The sequence below is a fragment of the Colobus angolensis genome, unplaced genomic scaffold (genome assembly GCF_000951035.1).
Source record: "Colobus angolensis palliatus isolate OR3802 unplaced genomic scaffold, Cang.pa_1.0 Scaffold156, whole genome shotgun sequence".
Lineage (NCBI taxonomy): Eukaryota > Metazoa > Chordata > Mammalia > Primates > Cercopithecidae > Colobus > Colobus angolensis.
The window spans coordinates 2,402,661-2,428,578 of record NW_012114666.1 but is presented as its reverse complement, the minus strand read 5'-3'; the positions used below and the strand labels follow the sequence as shown (position 1 = coordinate 2,428,578).

The window sequence follows — 25,918 nt, the reverse complement described above, 5'->3', positions numbered from 1 at the left end:
GAAAGAAAGATTCACTTTTGTAGTCGCTGTAGCCATGTCTGCAATGCTCAGGAGCCCCTGTGGCTGTGGTGAGCGTTGGACAGCTCAGCTGTGGAATGTCCACCATCACAGAAGGTGCTAGGAGATGACACGTCAAGACCGCAGACACTTGGGGCACCCTTTTTAACAAGGTGTGTTTTCTACTCCAGATGAGGTCCGTTTTACCCAAAGAAATAACGCTCGTCAGTACTTTTCTAGGACCTCCAGAACAGAGTTACATGGCTCGCAGCCAGTGAGGACTGTTTCAGATAAGCATATTTTCATTTTTACTGGGAGTTTGTTCTTTCTCAGTATCTCATACACAGTAATATCTGAGTCTTCAAAATGGGCTGTGTCGTTCTTATTTCAGCTTGAGCCTGGATCCAGGTGTTTGGAGAATTTGGGTTTTCAGCAGCTTTTTACTGAAGCAGTTGGCCTTCTAAGTGCATTGCTCTATGTCACCAGTGGTAGCTTGAGTTTTTTTTGGTCTTGTGATTTCTTTCCCAAAGCTATAAAAGTGGCCTGTAATCAATAGTAAAGCATTGTCAATAGCATGTTTCTGAATTCACTTGAGGAATAATTTGAATCAAGGAATCACCTTCCCACTTTCTTTGGTTTGATGTTCTCTTGTTTCAAGTCGAGGAAACAGAATGATGCCACTCAGTAAGAAAGCAAACACTCCCTAGTGGTTCAGTCTCATATTGACATGACTCTGCTGTTGAAAATGCCAGTGTGGCTCTTTGGGAACTTCTGCCTGCCTCAGCACTTGAAGTCTGTGCTGCCGCTCTAAGCGGGTAACTACAAGCGGGTCTGTCGAGGGTTCGAATTTGTTGGCAAACAGAGAAGACGACTGAATGAGCCATGGCAGGTCTCCTGGTCCGTATACACAGATGTCTTGGGCGTAGCGTCCTGCAGAAAGAAACACAAAAACCTGGCTGCCTTTGTTTCCTCGCCCGTTTTATTCACACGCAGAAAGTGGCGCATACTCTGTCCAGTGTCACTGGTGAGCCTCGGCTTCACCAGAGTTCACATCAAACAGCATTTCCATGAGTGCCTTGATAGGGGCTTTTATGTTGAATTTTGAACTTACAGTGGAAAGGGACGCTTTCCTTCTTTTAGTGATTTCTAACATCTTTGTTAGTTACTGCTTTGGGTGAATACCATGGAATTTTAGCTCACCATGGGCACAAGGGAGATGAGCTAGCACTCATGTACCTGGTAAAATCTCAATTCCGATAGATTCTGAGTTCCATGAACTTCTAAGTCTTTTCATTGGTTGTAAGTAGTTCGTAAGAATGGTATGGATTTTAAATAAGTCATTGCTTCTATATTTTGGGGGGACCCCAGGCATGCACCACGATGCCCAGCAAATTTTTGTATTTTTTATAGAAACAGGGTTTCACCATATTGGTCAGGCTGGTCTCAAACTCCGGGGCTCAAGTGACCCGCCTGCCTCGGCCTCCCAAAGTGCTGGGATTACAGGTGTGAGCCACTGCGCCTGGCACTGCTTTTTATTTGTTTTTCAGAGTGAACATTTGATACAAACATTGAAGTGGGAATTACAGGCCAGGCTTGGTGGCTCACTCCTGTAATCCCAGCACTTTGGAGGCCGAGGCGGGAGAATGACTTGAGCCCAGAAGTCTGATACCAGCCTGGGCGATAGAGTGAGACCTCATCTCTAATTTAAAAAAAAAGTTTTTAAGTGGGAATTAGAGTTGGAATCCAGTGGTGACTGGATTCCTTGGAGACTCGGTGACACTTTTTATGTGCTTTTGACAACCGTGTCTGGCTCTTTCTGCTCTCCCTTTTAATTCTCACAGTAACACTCTGAAGTGGATTCCATCATCATTCCCATTTTGCAGGTGAGGAAACAGATTAGAGAAGTGAGGCCTCAGCGTGTGTGAGAGGGAAAGTCTGTTTTTTTTCAGAAACCTTGCTCTTTCTCTGCCCAGCTCCTTCCTGCTCTCTTTCCCCACACCAGCCCAGTAATCCTATTTTTAAAAAACCTATCTTGGCTGGGCACGATGGCTCACGCCTGTAATCCCAGCACTTTGGGAGGCCGAGGTGGGTGGATCATGAGGGCAGGAGATCGAGACCAGCCTGGCCAACATGGTGAAACCCCATCTCTACTAAAAATACAAAAATTAGCTGGGCGTGGCGGCGCATGCCTGTTATCCCAGCTACTTGGGAGGCTGAGGCAGGAGAATCGCTTGAACCAGGGAGTCAAAGGTTGCAGTGAGCCGAGATCGCACCACTGCCCTCCAGCCTGGCGACAGAGCGAGACTCCATCATCTCAAACAAAACAAAACCTATCTTAAGGAAATACTATTTTTAAAAGGGCAGGGGGATGTATGCACAAAGTGTCCAGTGTTGTTTGTAAGGCTATATAAGTGGCAGCTGTTACCATGATTTTAAAAAGTTTACTTGATAGACATATTTGCTACAATGTGGTAGAATCTCAGTAGAGTTACATTTAACTGCTTTAAAATTATAAATATGGGCCAGATGCAATGGTTCATGTGTGTAATCTCAGCACTTTGGGAGGCCAAGGCGGTAGGATCACTTGAGCCCAGGAGTTCAGGGCCAGCCTGGGCAGCATAGTGAGACCCCCATCTCTATAAAAAATAAAAAATTAGCTGGGCTTGGTGGCTGATACCTGTAGTCCCAGCTATTTGGGAGACTGAGGTGGGAAGATCACTTGAGCGCAGCAAATGGAGGCTGCAGTGAGCTGTGATCACACCACCTGCACTCCAGCCTGGGTGACAGAGCGAGACCCTGTCTCAAAAAAAAAAAAAAAAAATTACAAATGTGAAGACTATCAGCGGGAGAAACTTAGGACATAAGTGAAAAGCAGCTCAGCTACACCTTGATTTTAACGATACAGCTGTGCCATTTAGACACAGATGAAGTTGAACTGGAAGAGAATACAAATAAATGGACCATTTTCAGAGCTGTGTTAATGCTATTTGGGTGATTAAAAATAAACTCTTTGTTGCTGGTTCTAGTGGGATAGCTGTCCCTCTCCACGCAGAGTCGGGCTGGGAGCTCACCCATCGTAGTGGCGGCAGTTGGTTGCTCCCAGTCTGAGCCCCAGGCCTGCCCCTCCTCCCTGTGCCTGTGGGACTGACTTCATTTACCTGAGCCTTGGATTCCACATCAGTAGGAAGGGTGAATAATTGTTTCTACCTGAGAATTGTTGTGAGGATTGAGGGCAGGCCCAAAGCCAGAGCCCTGGAAGGTTTACTGCCTCCCTACACACCAGGGCTTGGCCTACTTTGGGTGCTGACTCTGAATGCTGGCCACGGATGGCCAAGCTACTGCCTGACTGTGAGAACCGTTTTCCTACCGAAGCTAGTATGAACTAGTAAGCTAGTAAAAACTTCCTGAGGTGTTTACTTTTAGGGAATGAGGACTTCGTTAGGATTTATACTAACTAGGGTTTTTTTCAAACATTGTTGAAACGTTCCGATTTCATTCAGAATTCTGAATCATTAAGGTACTATTGATAGTGTCAACCCGTCATGACTTCTTACGCCATGTGCACACCTGAGGGGCTCCTGTTTTCAGGAAGAATCCGAGCACCCTGCTTTTTCTGAACAATTACTGACTAGTCCTGACAAATCCCCGTGTGTAATGACAGGGAGTCCCTGCTTTCTAAAGAAAGGGCAGAGCTCCTGTTAACCTGTTGTTTACCTGTCGCTTTTCTACCATGTGAATGGATCCCTAATTGAATCATATCTGCTTTTGAAAACACCACTTCACTAGAAAATGGTTCCAGCCCTCTAACCTGGCACCTCTGCGTCAGGAGGGTGGCTGTGCATGTTGGCAGTGGGACTGACTTGTCTTTGAACTAGTCTGGTATTTGATTTACATTTTTTGTTTGTCTCCAATCTGTCTATTTTAGGCCAGTCTTTTAAACAGCTGAAAAACCGGGTAAACCTAGTTTATTTTTAATATCTAGTCTCCTATATTCAAACCCGAGCTCCCTACCCGAAAGCACTGTTAAAATCAGTGACTGTGTCTCTGTGTTCCTGCCGCTGGGTAGGAAGCTGTGTGGAGACACACGCAGGGCCTAGCTATTGCCGCAGAGGGGGTATTCACTTTAGGAAATTTTATCAACCTATATTTTTTGTGATTTGTGTACTTTTCTGTATGAATCTTTTTTTTTTTTTTTTTGAGACGGAGTCTCGCTTTGTCGCCCAGACTGGAGTGCAGTGGCCGGATCTCAGCTCACTGCAAGCTCCGCCTCCCGGGTTTACGCCATTCTCCTGCCTCAGCCTCCCGAGTAGCTGGGACTACAGGCGCCCCCCACCTCACCCGGCTAGTTTTTTTTTTTTGTATTTTAGTAGACACGGGGTTTCACCATGTTAGCCAGGATGGTCTCGATCTCCTGACCTCGTGATCTGCCCGTCTTGGCCTCCCAAAGTGCTGGGATTACAGCCTTGAGCTACCGCCCCCGGCCTGTATGAATCTTATATAAAATTTTTTTTAAAAATTGACTCAACCTATGCTGATTGGATCATCACTAATTCCAGATTACTTTAAACATGGTCCTCGGTCTTTCCCACTAGAATTGAGGCAGCAGTTTTATAGTTGTTGTACAGTTTCAAGCCTTTTTTGTTTTGTTTTGTTTTTCTTTTTACCTTTACATCCATCGTGAACATTTCCTTCCTCATTTTTCCATTTAATGGCTCGAACATTTCCTTCCCAGCCAGCATGTGGTGTAGCACCTGGAGCATCTAAGAGGAAAACAAAACCAGCATACAGGGTGGAATCTGCTTCCCAGTTCTTTTAGTACAAGTTCTTCTGTGCTTTCATTTCCATTTCCTCTAGATGAGGTAGTCAATGAGAAAAGTAGAGGGGAAAGTCCAACCTTCCTTGAAATGTTTCACTTGTGACATTTGATCAAAGGCTAGTGCTTTTGGGGGTGGGAGCGTGTATTACACTGGCGGTAGCATCCGGGTGGACCGAGGTTGGGGATCGCCATCTTTGTACTTGGATTTCATTTTTCGGCCCTTTCTCCATCCCTTGTTACTACTCCCTTGTATGCAGAGTGCTCTTTGTGATTCTCTTGGGGTTCTTTGGATTGTGTTTTCTCTGTAACAGCCTTTGGAGATTATTTGAAAATAGAACTTGCAATGGATATGAGATTATATTAAAAAATCCTAACCAATGTCTACTGGATTCATCGTGTACCACTATCTAGGCTGATTAGCTTAGTTGTTCAGGCTTGAAGCCACACTCCCTATAGGAGCCAGTCCACCTTTTACAAAGAAAATACTGAAGTCCACTTAAAGGATGGTATCTGAGGCCGGGCGCGGTGGCTCAAGCCTGTAATCCCAGCACTTTGGGAGGCCGAGACGGGCGGATCACGAGGTCAGGAGATCGAGACCATCCTGGCTAACACAGTGAAACCCCGTCTCTACTAAAAAACACAAAAAACTAGCCGGGCGAGGTGGCGGCGCCTGTAGTCCCAGCTACTCGGGAGGCTGAGGCAGGAGAATGGCATAAACCCGGGAGGCGGAGCTTGCAGTGAGCTGAGATCCGGCCACAGCACTCCAGCCTGGGTGACAGAGCGAGACTCCGTCTCAAAAAAAAAAAAAATAAAAGGATGGTATCTGATCTCCCTCTACCTCTCAGAGAACCCATCTGAAGTATCAAATTTGCCACAAAACCATTACTAGCTTTAATACTTTCCATCTTACAGAGCCCTTAGCACAATGCCTGGCACCAGTAGTTATCCAGTAGTATTTATCAAATAAATGAAGAACTTTCTAAAGATTTATGCTCAGAATTTTCCAAAGTCTCAGGAAATGCAAAATGCCAGTACTTCTTTCTAGAGAGGGAACAAAAGATAAGAAGTTATCTTTCAGCTAACTTCAGACCCCTAAAATCAGAGAACTTCCTGTCTCACTAAGTGGAAGGTCTGGCAGAATGTGGAACATTTACAAAGCCAAAAAAAACATAGCTGAATTGAAAAAATCTTCAGTTAAGAATAAATCTTATGGCCAGGTGAGCTCGCTCACACCTGTAATCCCAGCATTTTGGGAGGCTGAGGCAGGCGGATCACCTGAGATTGGGAGTTCGAGACCAGCCTGACCAACATAGAGAAACACCGTCTCTACCAAAAATACAAGAATTAGCTAGGCGTGGTGGAGGGCGCCTGTAATCGCAGCTACTTGGGAGGCTGAGGCAGGAGAATGGCGTGAACCCGGGAGGTAGAGCTTGCAGTGAGCCAAGGTTGTGCCACTGTACTCCAGCCTGGGTGACAGTGTGAGACTCCGTCTCAAAATAAATAAGTAAATCTTCTGCTGTTGCTGCTGACTGCACAGACATCCATATCGGTGGGTCTTTCTTACCTTTTAGTTGGTTCAGGGTCACCCAGTAGTGTTGCTCTGGGCTGCGGATATCTTTGGACCACTGAAGCATGTCTTTTGCACGGATGTCAGTCAGTATGAACTCTACGAACTTCCTTGTAAGTACATAGTAAGCACTTCCAAAATAAATGGTTAACTTATGGGGTGGTTTGTCTTTGAATCTGTTATTTGGAGGTGCATAGACATTTTCTTCAGGAACGAATTCGAGATGACTTTGACTTGTCTTGGATTTAATGTGTGGTGGTTGGATTACTCCAGGAGTGATATTTTTATCATTCCATTTACTTCTGATGTAGTGTATGATTTCTCTGTTGGTTTTGATGGGAAAATCCTGTCCACAAAGATTGATGACATAGTTCCATTGAAATTTAGAATGCACTAGATCTTTCATACAATTAATATCTGCCTGTAGTCTTGTAAAGCCAGCATAAGCCATCTTCTCTTGGAGGAAATAAAAACGTTTTCAAAACAGTTAACCAAGGTTTGCACAGCAGTCTTATACTTCTTTGGGGCCTTTTCATCAACATGAATACAGTAAACATTTTGAGGTACATAAATAGCTCTGAGAAGCTGCACAAACATGGCCAGCTCCTTATGAATAGTTATAATATATGCCAAAGAGAAATCACTCTCTTCTGTAGACAGGGGTCTGGTTATGAAATGCAGCCCCCAAGAAATCCTGGAGCAGTTTCCTGGTGTGTGTAAATGAGCATGTATTTCAGATTTATGAGGGATTTTGCAAAATTTTGCAATTTGGGGGGCCGCCCCTTTCCCTTCAAATAAAGCGGAGCACCGTTCATCTGGGTACAAGCCACATTCTACTACTTCTGAATGGACAGGTTCTTCCTCTAGTTCCGCAGGAGTTGGATTCCTTAAGTAAAGAAAAATGAAGATGCAAATGACTGCGCTCACAACAAGTCCAGACTTTGTGACTCGAAGCTGGCTCATATCTTGAGCTCCGAGTGCATTCTTATTACCGTAATTTGAGTATTTTTCCTTTAAGCTTCCTAAAAGAACAACAGAGACAATTTAGGGTGTTGTAACTCTCCCCCCACCAACTTTATTGAAGTACACTAAGCTACATATATACACCCATGAAACCGTCACAGAAATGAAGATAACAAGCATTTCCCTCACCCCTCAAAGTGTTCTTACGCTCCTTTTCATCCTTTCTTTCCATCCACATCTCTGGCAATTGCCAGTATGCCTTCTGTCACTATAGTTTGTCAGGGTGTGTGTAACTCTTTAAGAAACTGCCAAACTGTTTTTCCAAAGTGGTTGTACCAGCAATGTATGATAGTTCCATTTATTATATAGCCTCATGCATACTTGCTGTGGTCAAATGTTTTAATTTTTAGCTTTTAATGAGTGTGTAATGTTAGTTTCCTGTAGTTTTACTTTGCATTTCCCTAATGACTAATGATGTTGAGCATATTTTCATGTTATTGCCCTTATTTAGGGAGATGAAAAATCGCAAATACTTGTTTTAGACATAGACATTGTCCTGTTCTGCATTATTCAAAGTTCATTTTATGCCATTATTCTGCATATAAGACTAAATATTTCCAATAAAAGAAGTGACAAATTAAGAGGAATTTTATGATTATACACTTAAACCTGTCGCAGTGAGTTTCTGGGCCAGGCACAGGCTCGTGCCTGTGATCTCAGCACTTTGTGAGGCCAAGGCAGAGGATCACTTGAGCCCTGGAGTTCAAGACTAGCCTGGGCAACATAGTGAGACCCCATCTCTATAAAACATTTGAAAATTAGCCAGATGTGGTGGTACCCTGATTATCCCATTGCACTCCAGCCTGGGTGACAGAGTGAGACCCTGTCTCCCAAAAGAAAGAAAAGAGTTTCTGAATTATTTTTAGGAAACATGTCATAGATTTAAAAAAAGGTATCTTTAATAACATTATTTGATAGTCATGTAGTTGTCTGTCTTGAGTCTACAGAGGTACATGAATAGGTGTAGCAGTAGCAAGAAGTGACCAAAAGGTTTCAGTTAAGTAATTATTACATGCAAGGATCATTCTTTGGAATTTAGGGAAGAAGGTTGTTTGGTAACATGTCAAACTTTATATTGTTAGAAAGTATTTGTTTTTCTTGTTTATGAATCTTGATTTGGTTTCCATTAAAAGTTGCGTGTTGACCAGCGTGGTGGCTCACACCTGTAATCCCAGCACTTTGGGAGGTCGAGGCAGACGGATCACAAAGTCAGGAAATCGAGACCATCCTGGCTAACACAGTGAAACCCCATCTCCACTAAAAACACAAAAAATTAGCCAGGCATGGTGGCGGGTGCCTGTAGTCCCAGCTACTCGGGAGGCTGAGGCAGGAGAATGGTGTGAACCCAGGAGGCGGAGCTTGCAGTGAGCTGAGATTGCACCACTGCACTCCAGCCTGGGCGACAGAGCAAGACTCCCTCTCAAAAAAACAAAACAAAAGAACAACAAAAATAAAGTTGCATGTTATTCCTATTTCCTATTTTTCAAAAGCCCATATACATGTGACTGGTGTTTGAGCTCAGGTTGGACACTGGTTCCTTGCCTTTCCACGTCATTTTTACAAATGCTGTTTGGATAATGCCTCACCCAGGCAGCATTTTTAGTTCTCCTTGTGTTCTTAAACTCTGAGCCAACGAAAACTATTAACATTGATCATGGATTTTTAAAGCTGTTGTATGTATTTTCATTGTACAGTTTATTTCTACCCATCATGCTTCCAGAATAAAAAGCACCACTGCCGAGGTATGTCAGGCTGCCTGTGTTCCACTGGTTCAGTAAATGGTTTCTGCCCCAAACGTGAAACCTTATAGCCTAATTTAAAGACATTCTTATAAATTATGTAATACTTATCTTTATAAACATGAAACCATCATAATTTATGCATTTTATATGAGATTTCTAAAATAAATTAAACCTGATTGTAGAAATTGAATAGGAAAGAAAAATGTTCTTGAAAGTCAAGCTTTTTACTACTTCTCCTGTAAGAATTTTGATTAAAGATAAACTATGTGCCATAGTTTGTCATATCTTCCTCTGTATTATGACTTTAGTATAGGAAGAAGGGTTTGGTTTTGTTTTTGTTTTTTGTCTGTTGTCCTTTTATTTTGTTTTTTGTTTGTTTGTTTGTTGAGACAGAGTCTCTGTCGCCCGGGCTGGAGTGCGGTGGCGTGGTCTTGGCTCACTGCAACCTCTGCCTCCCCAGTTCAAGTGATTCTCCTGCCTCAACCTGCTGAGTAGCTGGGATTATAGGCATGTGCCACCATGCTAGCTAATTTCTGTATTTTTAGAGATGGGGTTTCACCATGTTGGCCAGGCTCGTCTCGAACTCCTGACCTCAAGTGATCCACCCTCGGCCTCCCAAAGTGCTGGGATTATAGGCGTGAACCACTGCACCCGGCCTGTTTTGGGTTTTTGTTGTTGTTTTGGTTTGTTGTTTTGTTTAGAGGAGTTTCGCTCTTGCGGCGGAGGTTTGGCCTCACGACAAAACCTTGGCCTTTGAGACAAAAACATAACAGTGGTACCAAAGACATAATAATGCGCGCCTTATATGTATGTAGTGTACAGTGGAACAAAACCCCTTCCAACCTCAAAGGCCAAGGTTTTGTCCTGAGGCCAAGGTTAAAGTACTTCCAGGGAGTTGTTTCCAAACACATTGCTCTTCTAATTAGAGCCAGTGCCTGTGTTCTTTTTTTCTTGTAATTCTTCCACGGTCTTCCTCCCCCGACTCCCAACAGGCCTTCACAGCCAGTAGCAAAAGTCAGCAATATGGGTTTGATACCACATTACCTCCAGAACAGTTCGTTGAAGGATATAGTCTCTGAGAATTTGTTAGGAAGGGATTTCATTTGTCGTAGAGACTTTTTAGGGTGAGTTGGCAGCATCCCATATATTCTCTTTTGCTGAATTTTTTATATGTATATATTTTAAAGGAAATTCCTATGAGTAAATAGATAATGGATGGGAACCTTTAAGGGTGAACTCAAAATATTTTGCCATATATTCTAGAATATTACCGTTTTAAAGCATTGACATTAATTTAACCAGCATAAGCAGTTGATTTAGCACCCAAAGAAAGTTTCTGAGAGCTTTACTTTTAAAAAAGGGTGGGGGTTGAGGGAAGCTCAATATTGCATTTACCTTATTAGGAACCTCATATTTAGCTTCAGGAAATGGGTTTTGAATCAGGGCCCCGGTGTTAGGCTCAGAGCCCTAGCGCTTAAGAATCTGTCAGGCAAGTAACGGAAGCTCCCTGAGTGTCCATTTTCTTGACTGCGGACATGGTGTGTGGTAGTGTCTGCCTCACAGGGACACTGGGAGGAGGTGCAGGAGTGAAGGATGTGAGTTTCACACTGAGCCTGGCCCTAGGAGCTCCTCCGTGCTCACTGGCGCGCACCCTTGGAGTAATGCGGCCCCGAAACTGTAACTGCAGGTGCTCTCTTCCCTTGTCCTAAAGTCCCTGTAGCCACACAACAAAAATGTGGTGTCTCTTTCTCTCGGAGCTTAGAATGCTGTCCAAAGCAGCCTCAGTGTTAGCACAGTGTTTTCCTGAGTTATTTGAGATGATAATATGAGTTGGACGAATTTTGAATTCAAAAGCTAGCTGTCTGGTAAAATGGATGCCTTTCTCAAAATGCTTGTTCCTGAAACATGTATCAATTATTTTAGCCATTTTGATGGAAAGAAAAAAACTTTATTTTAGGATATCCACTCAAAACAACCACAAGAAATAAAACATTTTATTTTACAAAATGAGAGCTGAGGATTTGAACGTGGTCTTGAATCTGCCTCTCATGTGAGGAGTTAACAAATGGTAGCATTTTATATTTAAAAATCTGGTTGATGCCATACTGGGAAAATATTCTACTTTTCTTTGGCTTAAACAAAAGTGGGGGCTATTTTTGATAGAAAAAGACACCTGCAACACCTACATTTCAAATATTACTCATATTCTAATGTTTTAAAACCATACAGCAAAGAAAAACATTATTTACTTCAAAAAGTGTACCTGTGGCCAGGTGTGGTGGCTCACGCCTGTAATCCTAGCACTTTGGGAGGCTGAGGCAGGCAGATCACTTGAGGTCAGGAGTTTGAGACCAGCCTGGCCCAACATGGTGAAACCCCATCTCTACCAAAAATAACAAAAATCAGCTGGGCATGGTGACGTGTGCCTGTAATCCCAGCTACTCTGGAGCCTGAGGCAGGAGAATCACTGGAAACTAGGAGGCAGAGGTTGCAGTGAGCTGAGATTGCACTACTGCACTCCAGCCTGGGTGACAAAGAAGTGAGACGCTGCCACACACACACACGTGCGTACACGCACACACACACGTATCTACTTAACCTTTGCCTTGGTGGGTCTTGCATAGCTACTGAGACGCTTACCGGGAGAAGCCCCCTGGTTCCTGGAGTGGGAGTCCTGGAGGCGTCAGGGCCCAGCCTGGCCTTTCTCTCCCATCGGTTCCTCCCCAGCAGCAGCACCTGCTTCAGTCACTTGAGTAGAGTTGCCTGGCAGGTTTTGTTGCTGTCTGTCCCTGGAGAGTTTAATTCCTGTTAGTTCTGACCTGCAGATTGAAAAGTCGTTGCTGCTTTTGCTTCTCTGAGTATTTCCTTGGGACCGGATCCCTCCTGAAAAACAAAATGAGACAACAGAAGACGCCTGACCCAGATGAAGGGCGCATAGCCACTCACATTCAGAAAACTGCAGGATGAAATCGTGGTATTCATGAGTCAGAGTCTTGAAATGATTTTAAATACAGGAGGCATGATTTAGTTATCAGACCCTCTCTCATGAAGGGGATAAATAAAAGTCACTTAAAAATCCCGTTTCTCCATAAATAGCATTCAGAAAGATCCAGACATTTCACAAGGCAGGGACTGAGCCTTCTCTGTGCTCTGTAGCGTCCCCAAGGATGAGTCTGCGCCATAGCACGTGGTGAAAGTGGGGTCTGACACGCCTTCACTAGGCTTTCCACTTCCCTTCTTTCTCCACCTCTGGGTACTTTTCTTCTTAACATCCTTTCCTTTTCTGGTTTTAAAGGTTCTCTGCTTGCTGGTACTCTCTGCAGGCTTGCCACAGACAGCTCTATTAAGAATATCGGCACCAAGAGGCATAGATCACACACCATAGAAATTTCTTATCTTCTGTGTGCCTTGACGCCTAAGCGGGATGTGTGGTCGGATGAATACAGATTCTCCTCGCTGCCTCTGAGATACATGCTGCTGTTTTGCAGAACAGATGCTGCAGTTGCCATAGCACAGACTATTAGAAACATTGAGCAGACAGAATGTAGTCCCCATAATCTTCAGGAGTTGCGGCACTCATGTGGCCTTCCAGTGGGGAGACCCCATACATTTTGTTTGTGTGATACTCAGAGTCTGTGAGTTATCTAGCAAGAATCAGAAAAGGTCAGGTCCTTTTATGTGTGGAAAAGTCACATTGCCAGCTTGTGAGGTCTTGCTGTGCCATCTCTTCCTGCATCTTGTGAATGCTTGTTTCGAAACATGGCCTTGCTGGGTGCAGTGGCTCATATCTATAATCCCAGCACTTTGAGAGGCTGAGGTGGAAAGATTGCTTGAGGCCAGGAGTTTGAGACCAGCCTGGAAACATAGCAAGACCTTGTCTCTACAAAAAATTCTTTAAAATTAGCCAGATAAGGTGGTGCGCACCTGTAGTCCTAGCTACTTAGGAGGCTGAGGTGGGAGGATTGCTTGAGCCCAGGAATTTGAGGTTACAGTGAGCTAGGATCGTGCCGCTGCACTGCAATCTGGGCAACAGAGTGAGGTGCCATCTCATAATAATAATAATAACAATAATATTTGTCCTGTGGGTGCACCTGGACTAGATGGCAGATCTGTTCATACTGGCCCATTCCTGAGGGTCGAGGGTTGGTGCTGGGTTTCACCTCGTCTCACATTCTGCATCTGGAAGGAGGAAGCCATTCTAAGCCAAACAGCAGTGGAAGAAGCAACTGAGGAAGTGCTGGGGAGTGTTGCCCACATTAAACGTTACACTTCCACATTGCTGTGGGAAATGCCAGCACAAGAAGCAAATGTACTAGAGGAGCTGTGCCACCCATTTCTATTGGTAATAAATGGACAAAGGGTAAATCAGCTTGATGTATAAACGTCTTATACAGATTGACTAAAGTAAAACATTTAAAAAATGAAATCCCTAATAAACAAAAGGACATAGGGATCATTTACGAAACAGGTATTGTGAATGCAGTGGGGATTTTTAATGTTTCTTAATCCGAGCCAAAAAGGAGCTGTTTCCCTTGCCATTCAGATTAGCATAAGTTTTTCTTCAAAACTTAAGGTGTGATGGGGACGCTCGTGTATGGGGATGTATATTTGCATGCAAGGTTTTGGGAGAATTGCTTGGCTTTAAAATCTCATCTCCTTTTATCCTACTTTGAAATATTTCCTTAGGCTCTGCTCTTATTCATTCATTCAGCAGTTATTCACTGTATCTGTTGTGGGCAGAACCTTAGGCTCCCACCATGGAACATGAAGACAAAATGCCTCCTGCTTCGGGCCAACAGTGTAGTGGAGGAAACACACTGTTTTTTTTTTTTTTTTTTTTTTGAGACGGAGTCTCGCTCTGTTGCCCGGGCTGGAGTGCAGTGGCCGGATCTCAGCTCACTGCAAGCTCCGCCTGCCGGGTTTACGCCATTCTCCTGCCTCAGCCTCCTGAGTAGCTGGGACTACAGGCGCCCGCCACCTCGCCCGGCTAGATTTTTGTATTTTTTAGCAGAGACGGGGTTTCACCGTGTTAGCCAGGATGGTCTCGATCTCCTGACCTTGTGATCCTCCCGTCTCGGCCTCCCAAAGTGCTGGGATTACAGGCTTGAGCCACCGCGCCCGGCCCACACTGTTTTAAAAGTCAGTACAAACATGCAGACATAACACTCATTTACTCTAAGCCATAGGGTACTGCACAGGAAACAAAAACAGGATTCCGTGATAGAGAATGACCACGTCTCGGAAGTGGAATTCCTAGGTCAGAGATGCATGCAGTCAGCTGTTCATTGCTAATATTATTGGTAAGGAGAAAGATTGGGAAGCCACTATTCCATTTGTTAAAGTGATATAAATATCTAGATGCATTAGCATATTGCTCCTAATTTGACCACTGTTCCCCTCTTGGCATTTTCCCTACTGGCCTTTTTAAAAATACTTTTAAAAAGCATCCAGAGAGGGCATATGAATATAAATATACAATTACTAGTTTGCTTTTTCCTTTAACTTATGATGAGCATTTTCTACGTTGCCCCAAACTCTAACCATATAATCTTCCTTTTTGGGAATGTATTTCATGATTTTTTTAACATTTCCCCCATTCTTTGGACATCTGAGTTACAAGCAATAAAAAGAATGAAGATAAAAATTTAAATGGATATATAATTTCTACTGTACAATAACAATACTCAAGAAAAATGCATTAGCAGGAAGATATGGGTGTTTTTTCTGTTGGTATAATACATGTTATCTACCAAAGAAGTGGGGAGCAGGTCCCTGTGGACCAGCTGTGACTTCGCGGCAGCCCCCTGCCCTTGTTTTCCCTCATCCTTCAGGGATGAACCATTGCACTCAGGTTTCTCGGGTCAAGCACCTACCCAGAACAAGTGATGGGGCCCTAGCGGTTGGGAGGACTCTGCCCAGTCTCCAGGGGCAGTTCCTACCAAGGTCCAAGCCACTGAGGCCCTTGAGGGTGTGGGTTTGGGATTAATGGATCTCTTGAATTTTTGAGAGAAAGAGCAAGATTGCTCAATTTCTAATGTGAGGGGTTTCTGACTTCTTATTGTCAGTGGCCGATTCAACTTTAAAAGTACAGTAAGTCTGGACACAACACAGCTCACCTGTGTGCAGAATAAGGTCCATGGCCTCTGAACAGCCTGGTCGAGAGGAAGGAGACCGCTCACCCCGACACTGTCGGAAGGAGGGGCAGCAAGGAGTGATAGAAAGAAGCAGCAGCAGAAACCCGGAAGGAGAGAAAAAGAAAGGTGGGGGCAGCACCCACAGGGAGCAGACGCTGGGCTCCTCCTCACCCCTTGGCCCTTTATGCCATAGCTGTGGCTCCAGGCCCCACTGGGCCTTAACTACCACCTGGTTCTGTTCCTGCAGATTCTTTTTCGCTGCAGGGAAGAGACCATCTTCCAGAGCCATGGGAAAGCTCTACTCAGACCTCCCATAGCGTGAGACTTCCCAGGGGACCTCCTCTAGCCGAGCAGGCTGTTCCTCCTGTAGGCCCAGCTCTCTACAATGATGGCTAAAAACAAGCTCCTTTTCTTCAAGGGCTGTACCAGTTAAATGCTAGATTGGGCACCTGCTTCAGTCATTCATGTAACTTCTCTGTGGCACCACCCTCAGGGATTTGTGCGTCAAAAAGGTGTCTTCAGTCATGAAAATTTACCAGACGCACCCTAGAAAAAAAGCTGATCTTAACCTGAAAATCACTTTTGGAGACAAGAACTGCATTAAATAACCCAGCTAAGGCACGGGCTGAGGAGGGTCAGCAAATGGTTGTTGGTATCTTCTGTGCATTTGGGAGATGCTGGAAAATCCTTGGCAACTTCAGGAAAAAAAGTGCTTTTGTGGCTTTTCTTGTGCTGATAATGTTTTCTACAAAAGAGATTCCGGGCATAATATGTCTGTTATTACTCTGAGCTCAAATGACGATCCACCCACCTTGGCCTTCCTGAGTGCTGAGATTATAAGCATAAGCCACCACGCCCAGTCTTAGACCCCCTCATTTTTGCAGCTGAGGAAACTGAGGCCCAGAGAGGTGGTGTGGCCTGAGCAAGTTGGCCTAGACAGATGGTGGCAGAAATCTCAATTCAGAATGCACGACTGGGAACCTCCACTCCTGGTTCTCGTTTTTTCCCCTGTTTTCCTGTCCCCAGCCCTGGGTACCTCTGCTGTGCCAGGCACTGGGTAGCTGCTGGGGCCACAGCAGGGAAGAAGACCACATAGGCAAAGTGATGAAGACAAGACTCCAGGTCATGATTAGTGCCATGGAGCAAACACAGAGTGCTGGGATCCCACCAGTGACAGCATGGTCACAGGGAGCCTCTGCCGAGGTGGCTCGCTCAGACAGTTCTGTGAGTGTGGGCGTGCCTTTGAGTGTGTGCAGTGTGCGTTTCTACCACCACGATACTGTCAGGGTGGCCTAGACCCTGCTCACAGCTGCCGTCATGCTTGGGGGTTTTCTAGAAAGACTCGAGACTTAGCATATGGTTGTACTTACCTAAGATTCACTGCAGCAGTGTGGTATGGATATGGAGCTGGGTGTTGAGGGAAAAGGTGCAGGTAGCAGAGTCTGGAAGGATCCACGTGGGGCTTCCTTACGCACACTCCCTCCCTCAAGGGGTTGCACGAAGTGAATACTTTCCACCCACAATGAAACTGCAACACGTGTGATGTTTTTGCCCAGGGAAGCAAATGAGAGACTCAGTTCCCAGTGTTTTGGCTGAGAGCCGGTTTTATACCCTTGGCCTAGCATGTTGCAGAATTCCACACTCCCATAAGGAGGGTAGGTGTCAGCATAGACCACATTGTTCATAGAAACAGTCTGGGCACATGAGCCAAGCTACTCTTGTCAGTTAAAAAATGGCGGGAACCCTCCCAAAATCCAAGTTCCCAGACACCAGCCAGGCACCAGCCTTGCAAGTGATAGCACTCTTAACCTGCTGCGCTGACCCTTTGCTGTGTGCAGGAACTTTCCAAACCAAGGCTTTGACCAGAAAGCCAGTAATAGGAGCCTGGGGGCCACTGCTTGGGGCTGAGAGTGGGGGACTGAAGCGTGACCTCCCCACTGAGTGGTGATGGAATCTGCCCTCTCTTGTTTGCCCTCTCCAGTGTGGGGCTGCCTTCCAGGAGGATGATGTCATCGTGCTCAATGGCACCAAGGAGGATGTGGATGTGCTGAAGACCAGGATGGAGGAGAGGAGGCTGAGAGCGAAGCTGGAAAAGGTAATGGGAGTCTTCAGGTTCCGCCTAGCCCCCATCTGTACTCCAGAGCCGACTGCAAACCACTGAACTGAGCTGGCAGCTACTTAGGGGTTTGCATGATCAAGGCAATTTTTACAACCTAGAAGGGCCTGGACTGTAGAAGCAGATTCCAGCTGTGGCTCAGGCACTGCCTGGCTGTGGTGGGCACAAGCGGTCATCAGTGAGGTGGGGTAGTGATAGCCTGTGAGGGCATGGAGCTGTCAGCAGGCTCCAGAGACCATGGCCGTAAAGCACTGACACTGACGCCGTCCCAGGAAGCCCTTGGGGAAAGGCAGCTACCACCATTACTGCTGCTGTCACTTACCGTTGCTGTTGATTTATACTTGGGTCTCATAGCTTGTAAAACAAAGGAAAAATGAAAAGTCACCATCATTCCAGCATAGGTAAGGTTCCCCTGCTGCCCAGATTGGAATGTGCTTGGGAGTGCCCTGGCAGTCTGGGCTCCAGTAGGCCTGGGTGGGCCTGGGCGCCTGTGTGTCTCACCCACTCCCAGGGCATGCGGATGCAACTCCTCAGGGTCGCACTTTGAATAGCAAGGAGCTAATGAGTAGCCTTCCCAAAAATGGGGGCCAAATCCTTCACCTTCCTGAGCCCTCTCACGGGGAGAGGGAGGGTCTTTTATGGAGCGTGGTGCTTCAGTGTCCGGGAGGGAGCCTGGCACCCAGAAACAGGGAAACCATTGCTGAGTAACATGGCAGAGCGAGCAGGCTCCAGACAGTGCATCCGCCAGGAGTTCTTCCTTGCACTGGCGGTTCCCCATCTAGCAGTGCATGTTCATGTTTACAGATGATAGCTATGGAATATAGGCATTTGGTGAGTGGCAAGTTTCTTATTCTTTAAAAAAAAAAAAAAAAAGTTGGGTTCAGGATAAGCTAGGGAGAAAACTTTATGTGATCAGAACTAAGGCAAAAGAATGCTTGAAGTACTAGAAAATGAGCTCCAGTAGGCTGAGGACATAAAATTATGAAACAAATCGCCTGCCCTCACGTGGGCATGTGTTTTACCAGTGCCAGTCCAAGGCGAGAATGATGGAGTGCCTGAAGATTTTTCAGAGGTTTGGGGTTTTTTGTTTTTTGTTTTTTTTTTGGCGGAGTCTCGCTGTGTCGCCCGGACTGGAGTGCAGTGGCCGGATCTCAGCTCACTGCAAGCTCCGCCTCCCGGGTTTACGCCATTCTCCTGCCTCAGCCTCCCGAGTAGCTGGGACTACAGGCGCCCGCCACCACGCCCGGCTAGTTTTTGTATTTTTAGTAGAGACGGGGTTTCACCGTGTTAGCCAGGATGGTCTCGATCTCCTGACCTCGTGATCCGCCCATCTCGGCCTCCCAAAGTGCTGGGATTACAGGCTTGAGCCACCGCGCCCGGCTAGGTTTGGGGTTTTTAAAAAATCATAACAGGCCAGGTGCGGTGGCTCCTGCCTATAATCCCAGCACTTTGGAAGGCCGAGGTGGCTGGATCACGAGGTCAGGAGATCTAGACCATCTTGGCTAACATGGTGAAGCCCCATCTCTACTAAAATATACAAAAAATTAGCCAGGCATGGTGGCGTGCACATGTAGTCCCAGCTACTGGGAGGCTGAGGCAGGAGAATGGCGTGAACCTGGGAGGCAGAGCTTGCAGTGAGCCGAGATCACGCCAGTGCACTCCAGCCTGGGTGACGGAGCGAGACTCCATCTCAAAAAAAAACAAAAAATCATAACAGATAAGATAGGACCGTATCACCCTGGAATAATGTGTAATTCATGGTTGTAAGGCTTAAAGAAGCCGAGGCTTGAGCACATGGTAGCAGTATTATCATTACACGTGAATCCAGACTGATCAGAAAGAGCCAAAAGCATTTGTATTTTCTCCTTTCATCATTTTACTTTACGTAGAAAATAATGTCTGAAAATGGCTCTGTAGTTCAAGGAATTGTGCCCAAACTTTGAATTCAGATGCCGGTAGAAATACTTCATGGAGCAATATTATAAGATGTTAATACAACATTCATAAGAACTATTTAAACAGCCACTTGGTAGGCAGGTGCGGTGGCGTGTGCCTGTAATCCCAGTTACCGGGGCAGAGGAATCACTTGAACCCCGAAGGCTGAGGTTGCAGTGAGCTGAGATCGTACTTCTGCACTCCAGCCTGACAGACTCTCTCAAAAAAAAAACAAAAAGAAAAAAAAGCCACTTGGCCGTTTAAATGCTGTGTTAAGGTTGAAAAGTAAATACATGTATATCTTATATAAAATGTGTTAATTCTAAGTTGGTTTTCTAAATTACTGTGATTTCATTATTGTAAGAGGGGGAAAAAAGAGGGAAACTAAGTTTGAGGAGTTTTTAACTAAGGACAGTTGCCAAAAGCCATCTCCCTATTCTTCATTGCTACCATTGATCAAGCTCAGTTTTAAAAAACACAAAAGGGCAGCTGAGTGCCGTGGCTCACACCAGTCATCCCAGCACTTTGGGAGGCCGAGGCAAGCAGATCACTTGAGGTCAGGAGTTCAAGACCAGCCTGGCCAACATGGTGAAACCCCATCTCTGCTAAAAATACAAAAAATAGCTGGATGTGGTGGGGCGTGCCAGTAATCCCATCTACTCTGGAGGCTGCGGCAGGAGAATTGTTTGAACCTGGGAGGCGGAGGTTGCAGTGAGCCAAGATCGCACCACTGCACTCCAGCCTGGGCAACAGAGTGAGATTCTGTCACACACACACACACACACACACACACACACACAAAACAGGGGAAAAAATGCATTTTAAAGGAAGCCACTAGGAATATCCATGTTCTCTTTGACCATTTTGCTTTCATGAGTTTTCTGTCACAGGTTTCCTGCCAAGTAATTGAAAGCCCAGTGGGACTAACATGCCCCCCTCTGCAAAATACTCTCCAGAGCTTCTGGGAATACCTCACAGCTACTGCTGCCAGGATACCACAGTATTTCCCAAATACACTTGCAGCTGAAAGCAAGATGGAACATTTCCTCTCTAGCTCCTTCTTGCCTGTGCTTTTCAAATAACCTCAGCTATGAATGGAGGGCTTAGAAATAAACAGTGGTCTCTGACTTGTTTGAAGGACCGAGTATCAGTTTTCACGATGTGATTGCTCGCATTGCAGGTGTGAGATGCGCAGAAGGTCTTTATGTTTTGTTATAAATCACATTGCATGTATGTGTTACAAATTCAAAGCCTGAGAGTCTGTCTTGAATGCTCAGTGCTGGGGGACGGCTGAAGTAATCAGGCTGCTTATCTTTAGTGCCACCTTTTGGATGCTTAGGACATTGACATTTTAAAGTGAATTGAATGAACACAGTCCTGCGTGTCAGTTCTGTGATTAGATCAGCTCCAACACAGCCATGTGACTGTCGAATGGTTTATTTTATTATTGCTGATCAAGATAACTATTATGAGTAACAGAATTCTAGTGTCTGGAAATCTAACAAGAGTAGTTTTGAGTTTAGAAGAATTAGCTCAACTGTCTTTAATATAAACTTCCAAGGCCTTATACTTGAATAACAAATACCAAAGCAGTTTGACAACTTTGAAAAAAAGTTAGTGGAATGTGCAAGATTTAGCTCGTGTTTATGCTGGCTGGACTTCACATACCCATATATACTCTGTGTGATTCATTTAAGTGCACTTTTCTATACAATTGTCACCATCAACCTTGGCCCTTATTACTGAAATCTGTCAGCCTCATTTGAAATTTTTGCAAATGTGATTTGGGAGATGTAAATATAAAAGTGAACAGCTCTATGCAGATACATTTTTGTGTGAGGCAGAAGTACATGACTGGAGTCACATGCAGAGGATGAACACTCAGGAGTTACGGAACCTCAAAAGCCTTCTTCAGGTGACTGACTGTCTCATGTGACTGGCATCGGCCGGTCAGACAGGGCCCCCAGGACAATGGGCAGCCATACTGACGATGAAGTGGAGTGAATCTGAGCACGTCCTCCAACATTCTTTCTTTTTATAGAAAACAAAGAAACCCAAGGCAGCAGAGTCTGTTTCAAAACCAGATGTCAGTGAAGGTAAGATCCTTCAAGCGATCCTTACGACTCTAAGGCAGTCTGCTAATATGTTCATGCTTTGTTTTGCATTGTTTTTGCTTTGCCTACTTTCTTTTACAGAAGCCCCAGGGCCATCAAAAGTTAAGACAGGGAAGCCTGAAGAAACCAGCCTTGATTCTAGAGAGAAGAAAAACAACTTGGCTCCCAAAAGCACAGGTGGGTCCTGTTGTAGCTACAGGGAGCTGTTTCGAGAAGGCTGGAAACCCAGGTGGCTGAGTCCAGGTTTCACAGGAGTGGGCGAATGGGAAATCCAAGCCTGTCCTGTGTCATGTCTCTAGAGAGCGCACTGAACTCTCTTTAGGGGGATAACTAAGAAATATTGAACACACCCTCATCAGGAGCCCTGGCAGGATTGATGGGGTCTGGGCACAAATGCTAGTTGTTTAGATTCCTTCGAGTAAGCAAGCGCCTGGTGCCAAGCAAAAAAGGCTGTGCTGAGAACTGGCTCAGATGTTGCACAGAGACTGTCAGATGGACTGTGGCTCAGGGCCTGCGGGGAATGCTCCCAGTTTCTTTACCCTTGGGGCTTTCGTGGGCTCCATGTGTGGCTCTCAGAGTCCCCTCTCTGCTGCCTCTTGACCAAGGATCAAAGTTTCTCCTAAAACTCACTCTCTTTAACTCAAAGAAAATACCATTCATTTCACAAAAAGAAAAATACAGATTGATTGTTAAGAGTGTGTGATCTTGTTCTCTAAGTAGCATCCAGGGAGGCTGACAGGCTCCTATCCCGGCTCTACATGGGATGGCCACTCAGGTTCCTGTGCTCGTTTCCTCCCCTGGAACGCAGGCCCTGCCTCATCGGGACAATCTAAGTCATTTGTGGGGCTGGGACCAGTGTCTGCGACAGAGCAAGTAGTTGGTGGGACAGTAAATGATAGATGTGTCGTGCTGTGTCTGCTTTGCTGGCGTTGGCAATTAAGATGATGTCCATCAGCACTCACACAGCCAGCAAGAAAACGTCTGGGACAGAGTGACTGACACGCTTCCCTTCTGAGGATGCGAAGTTCAGAGTCATCTTTATCCCAACCCTGACAGTTTTGGCTCTTCATTTTTCTAGCAACAAATGAGAGCTCTTCTGGAAAAGCTGGGAAGCCTCTGTGTGGAGCCACAAAGAGGTCCATCGCTGACAGTGAAGAATCCGAGGCCTACAAGTCCCTCTTTACCACTCACAGCTCCGCCAAGCGCTCCAAGGAGGAGTCCGCCCACTGGGTCACCCACACGTCCTACTGCTTCTGAAGCCCACAATGCCACCACTCCTGCCCTAGAAGGTTGTTTAGTTTCCACGTAGGCAGGTCGCTGTGCACCTCTGAGTGTACTGCTGTGTGTTCTCTCTAGCTCTGTGTCATAAAGCTGTCCTGGCCAGCGTTCGAGATGGTGTGGTCACTCTTGCTGTGAGGCGTGTGGGTTCCAGGGGGGACATGGGAGGGGCTGCACAGTGGCCCGAGGTCATACTTGCTTCCACCTGCAGGTGCATTTGGTCCTTTCCATGGCCAGGAAGCCCTGTGGGCCGCACTTTTTATACTTCCAGTAACAAGAGACTCCAGAGTCCTCACTGGTGCAGAGTTGGCACATATTAACTACAATTCTAATGATTTTGCTACCAGCAATAAATTAAGTAGGCCAAGTGAAACTGGGCTTTAGAAAGGATGGATTTCAAATACACTGTGCCCACTAGAAGCTTTGAAGAGCCTCGTCCCTCTGCTACAGCCCTGGGAGGAGCCAGGATCCTTGTTGGTCTAGCTAAATACTATTAGGGGAGTCTGCCCCATCTCATCATTTCGAAGATAGCAGAGTCTTGGTTGGGCACCCAGTGACTGGGTTCAAAAATAAAGCTGGTCTGCCTCGTCTCTCCTCTGTGTTTTTATCTTTTCTACCTTCTGCTCATGCTTGGGTAAGAATGTTGCAGCCACTGCATTGGTGATTATAGGAGTCATTCCATGAAGTCAGAGGAACCCACCCGTCTCTCCTCCAGCAGATGGTAAAGGGAGAATTCTACCCGAAAAGAGGTGCATTTTATCTGCCTATAATGTGTGTTGACATCAGTAGTTAGTGGAACTTCTCATGAGACTCCTAATGAAGAACCAAGAGCCCCAGGCCTCTGCGTGGCTTTCTGCACACGGTGGTATGACTGAGATAGTGACTGCTTCTCTAAACCAGACCCCGGGGCCCTGGGTTTCCTTCAGAAGCAGGAGAAGGACCTGTGGGAGGTGAATGGTGGGAGGTGAGCAGGCAGCTTCTGTGGGAGACAGACACGTGGGGAGAACTCCAGGGAGAGGTCAGCAAGGGAGAACCATGTGTGGCCCTGCTCTTTCTCAAACCCTGCGTGGTTCCCGGCTTCACAGTGATGGGAAGCTTTGGCCCCAAGGATATTTTGACATTGTGAGTATAGAGCATTTTAATAAAAATTACATTAAGTGATGAATTTTTGTCATGGACTTTTCCAGAACAAACCTGAATTAGCCATTGAATTTCCCCAATTTTCTATACAGCCAAATTCAACCATTTTCTCATTGTTATTTCCCTTTTTCTTTTTTTTTTTTTTAATTTTGAAACAGGGTCTCACTCTGTCATCCAGGCTGCAGTGTAGTGGCATGATCATGGCTCACCATAGCCTTGACCTCCTGGACTCAGGTGATCCACCCACCTCAGCTTCCCAAGTAGCTGGGATTATAGGTGCACACTACTGCACCTGGCTAATTTTTCTGTCTTTTGTAGAGATGGGGTTTCGCCATGTTGCCCAGGCTCGTCTTAAACTCCTGGGCTCAAGCACTCTGCCCACCTCGGCCTTCCAAAGTGCTAGGATTACAGGCGTGAGCTACCCCACCTGAGCCCCCTTTTCTTTGTGTTAATTTATTTTCACAACAATCAGTTCCTTCTTCAATTGGATAACACTGTTTTCTATCACTATCTCTTCTTCCTTGTTTTAATTTTACTGAGAAAACTTCATCAATCAATCCTTTTAGTCACATTTTACTAATTATAGCTTCTGCCACCGTGAGGCATTTTTTTCTTTTAATGACCATTATTTTTACCAGGTTCAGTTTTCTTAATGTTAGCCTGAATCAGTTTTATTTTGCATTGAGTTTATTGACTGTGTCCAGTTTTTTCTGGTAACTGAACCAGAAACACAAAACTTCAGCATCTCAAAGTCCTCTGCTTTGGGCCTCTCTGAAATCAACAGGCTGTGGGCCTCCCTCCAGCTGCCCTCAGGACTGTCCACGCAGGAGGGATCAGGGCTTCCTTGGAGATTTCTAGCCAGCCTTTAATATTTTGCTAAGGCACCACTCTTCAAGGCTCCTGGCCAGCATGAGGGAAGAAGGTATCCATGATCTGTGCTCCTGCTGGGCACGAGGCCTCAGTACACCAGCGGCTGGGGAGGGCTGATCATTCACATTGCTTTTAGGGCTCACTGAACAGCCAAGCCCTTGACAGGCTTCTCCCCCTGGGACTCCCCAGCCACCCAACATGATGGGAAGATGGCCATCCCCCACTTTATAGGTGAGGTGCCTGAGGCCCAAAGCAGCGAGGTGAATCAGTTCTTCCTGGCCACACCGCACCTTCTCCCCATTCAGTCCTTACCAGATGAAGGAATCAGTGGCAGCTCCAGCAGGCTCCCACCCAGGGCGCCAAGACCGCGGGTTCAGGTGCTGTGCCCAAGAGGAAAGTGGAGCATCTCCTAGCTCTCCCTCCTCCCCTGTCCACCCCCAGGACCCGAGCTGCTTTCCACCAAGGAGGGAGCTGGGAGGAGAAAATTGAAAAGATGTTGAAATTCTCCAAAATAGCATCTATTCAATTTCCCACAGTACCAGGGGAACCAGCCCCCAATATTTCAACGTAGGTTCTTTTCTATTTTCCCTATGTGTCGGCCAGTCTGCGAAATAAAGTACAACAGAAAGAAATTTTACAGCTGGGTCTCCAGGGGTGACATCACCTCGGCAGGTTTCGTGATGCCCCCGAGCTGCAAAACCTGCAAGTTTTTATTAGCAGTTTTCAAAGGGGAGGGAGTGTACAAATAGGGTGTGGGTCACAGAGATCATATGCTTCAAAGGCAATAAAATATCACAAGGCAAATGGGGGCAGAGCGAGATCACAAGTCCAGGGTGAGCTTAGAATTGCTGATGAGGTTTCATGTCCCACTGTGCACGCATTGTCATTGATAAACATCTTAACAGGAAACAGGCCGGGCGCGGTGGCTCAAGCCTGTAATCCCAGCACTTTGGGAGGCCGAGGCAGGTGGATCATGAGGTCAGGAGATCAAGACCATCCTGGCTAACACGGTGAAACCCCATCTCTACTAAAAAATACAAAAAACTAGCCGGGCGAGGTGGCAGGTGCCTGTAGTCCCAGCTACTCAGGAGGCTGAGGCAGGAGAATGGCGTAAACCCGGAAGACGGAGCTTGCAGTGAGCTGAGATCCGGCCACTGCACCCCAGCCTGGGCGACAGAGCGAGACT

The 25,918-nt window shown here is 45.9% G+C and overlaps 2 protein-coding genes across 2 annotated transcripts in view; one reads left to right on the top strand and one right to left on the bottom strand.

Moving 5' to 3' along the window:
* RTFDC1 (replication termination factor 2 domain containing 1) overlaps positions 1 to 23,314 on the top strand; it is a 55,047-nt gene extending 31,733 nt beyond the window's left edge. The window contains 4 exon segments of the mRNA XM_011936700.1: positions 17,261 to 17,374; positions 21,372 to 21,426; positions 21,526 to 21,621; positions 22,523 to 23,314. Coding sequence (XP_011792090.1) covers positions 17,261 to 17,374; positions 21,372 to 21,426; positions 21,526 to 21,621; positions 22,523 to 22,701 — 444 coding nt within the window. The 3' untranslated portion in view covers positions 22,702 to 23,314.
* GCNT7 (glucosaminyl (N-acetyl) transferase family member 7) lies at positions 367 to 7,343 on the bottom strand. Its single transcript, XM_011936699.1, is given in 4 exon segments — positions 367 to 927; positions 4,662 to 4,757; positions 6,378 to 6,839; positions 6,842 to 7,343. Coding segments are annotated over 4 exon segments (1,287 nt in total). The 3' UTR covers positions 367 to 700.
* Positions 23,315 to 25,918: the final 2,604 nt, after the last annotated feature.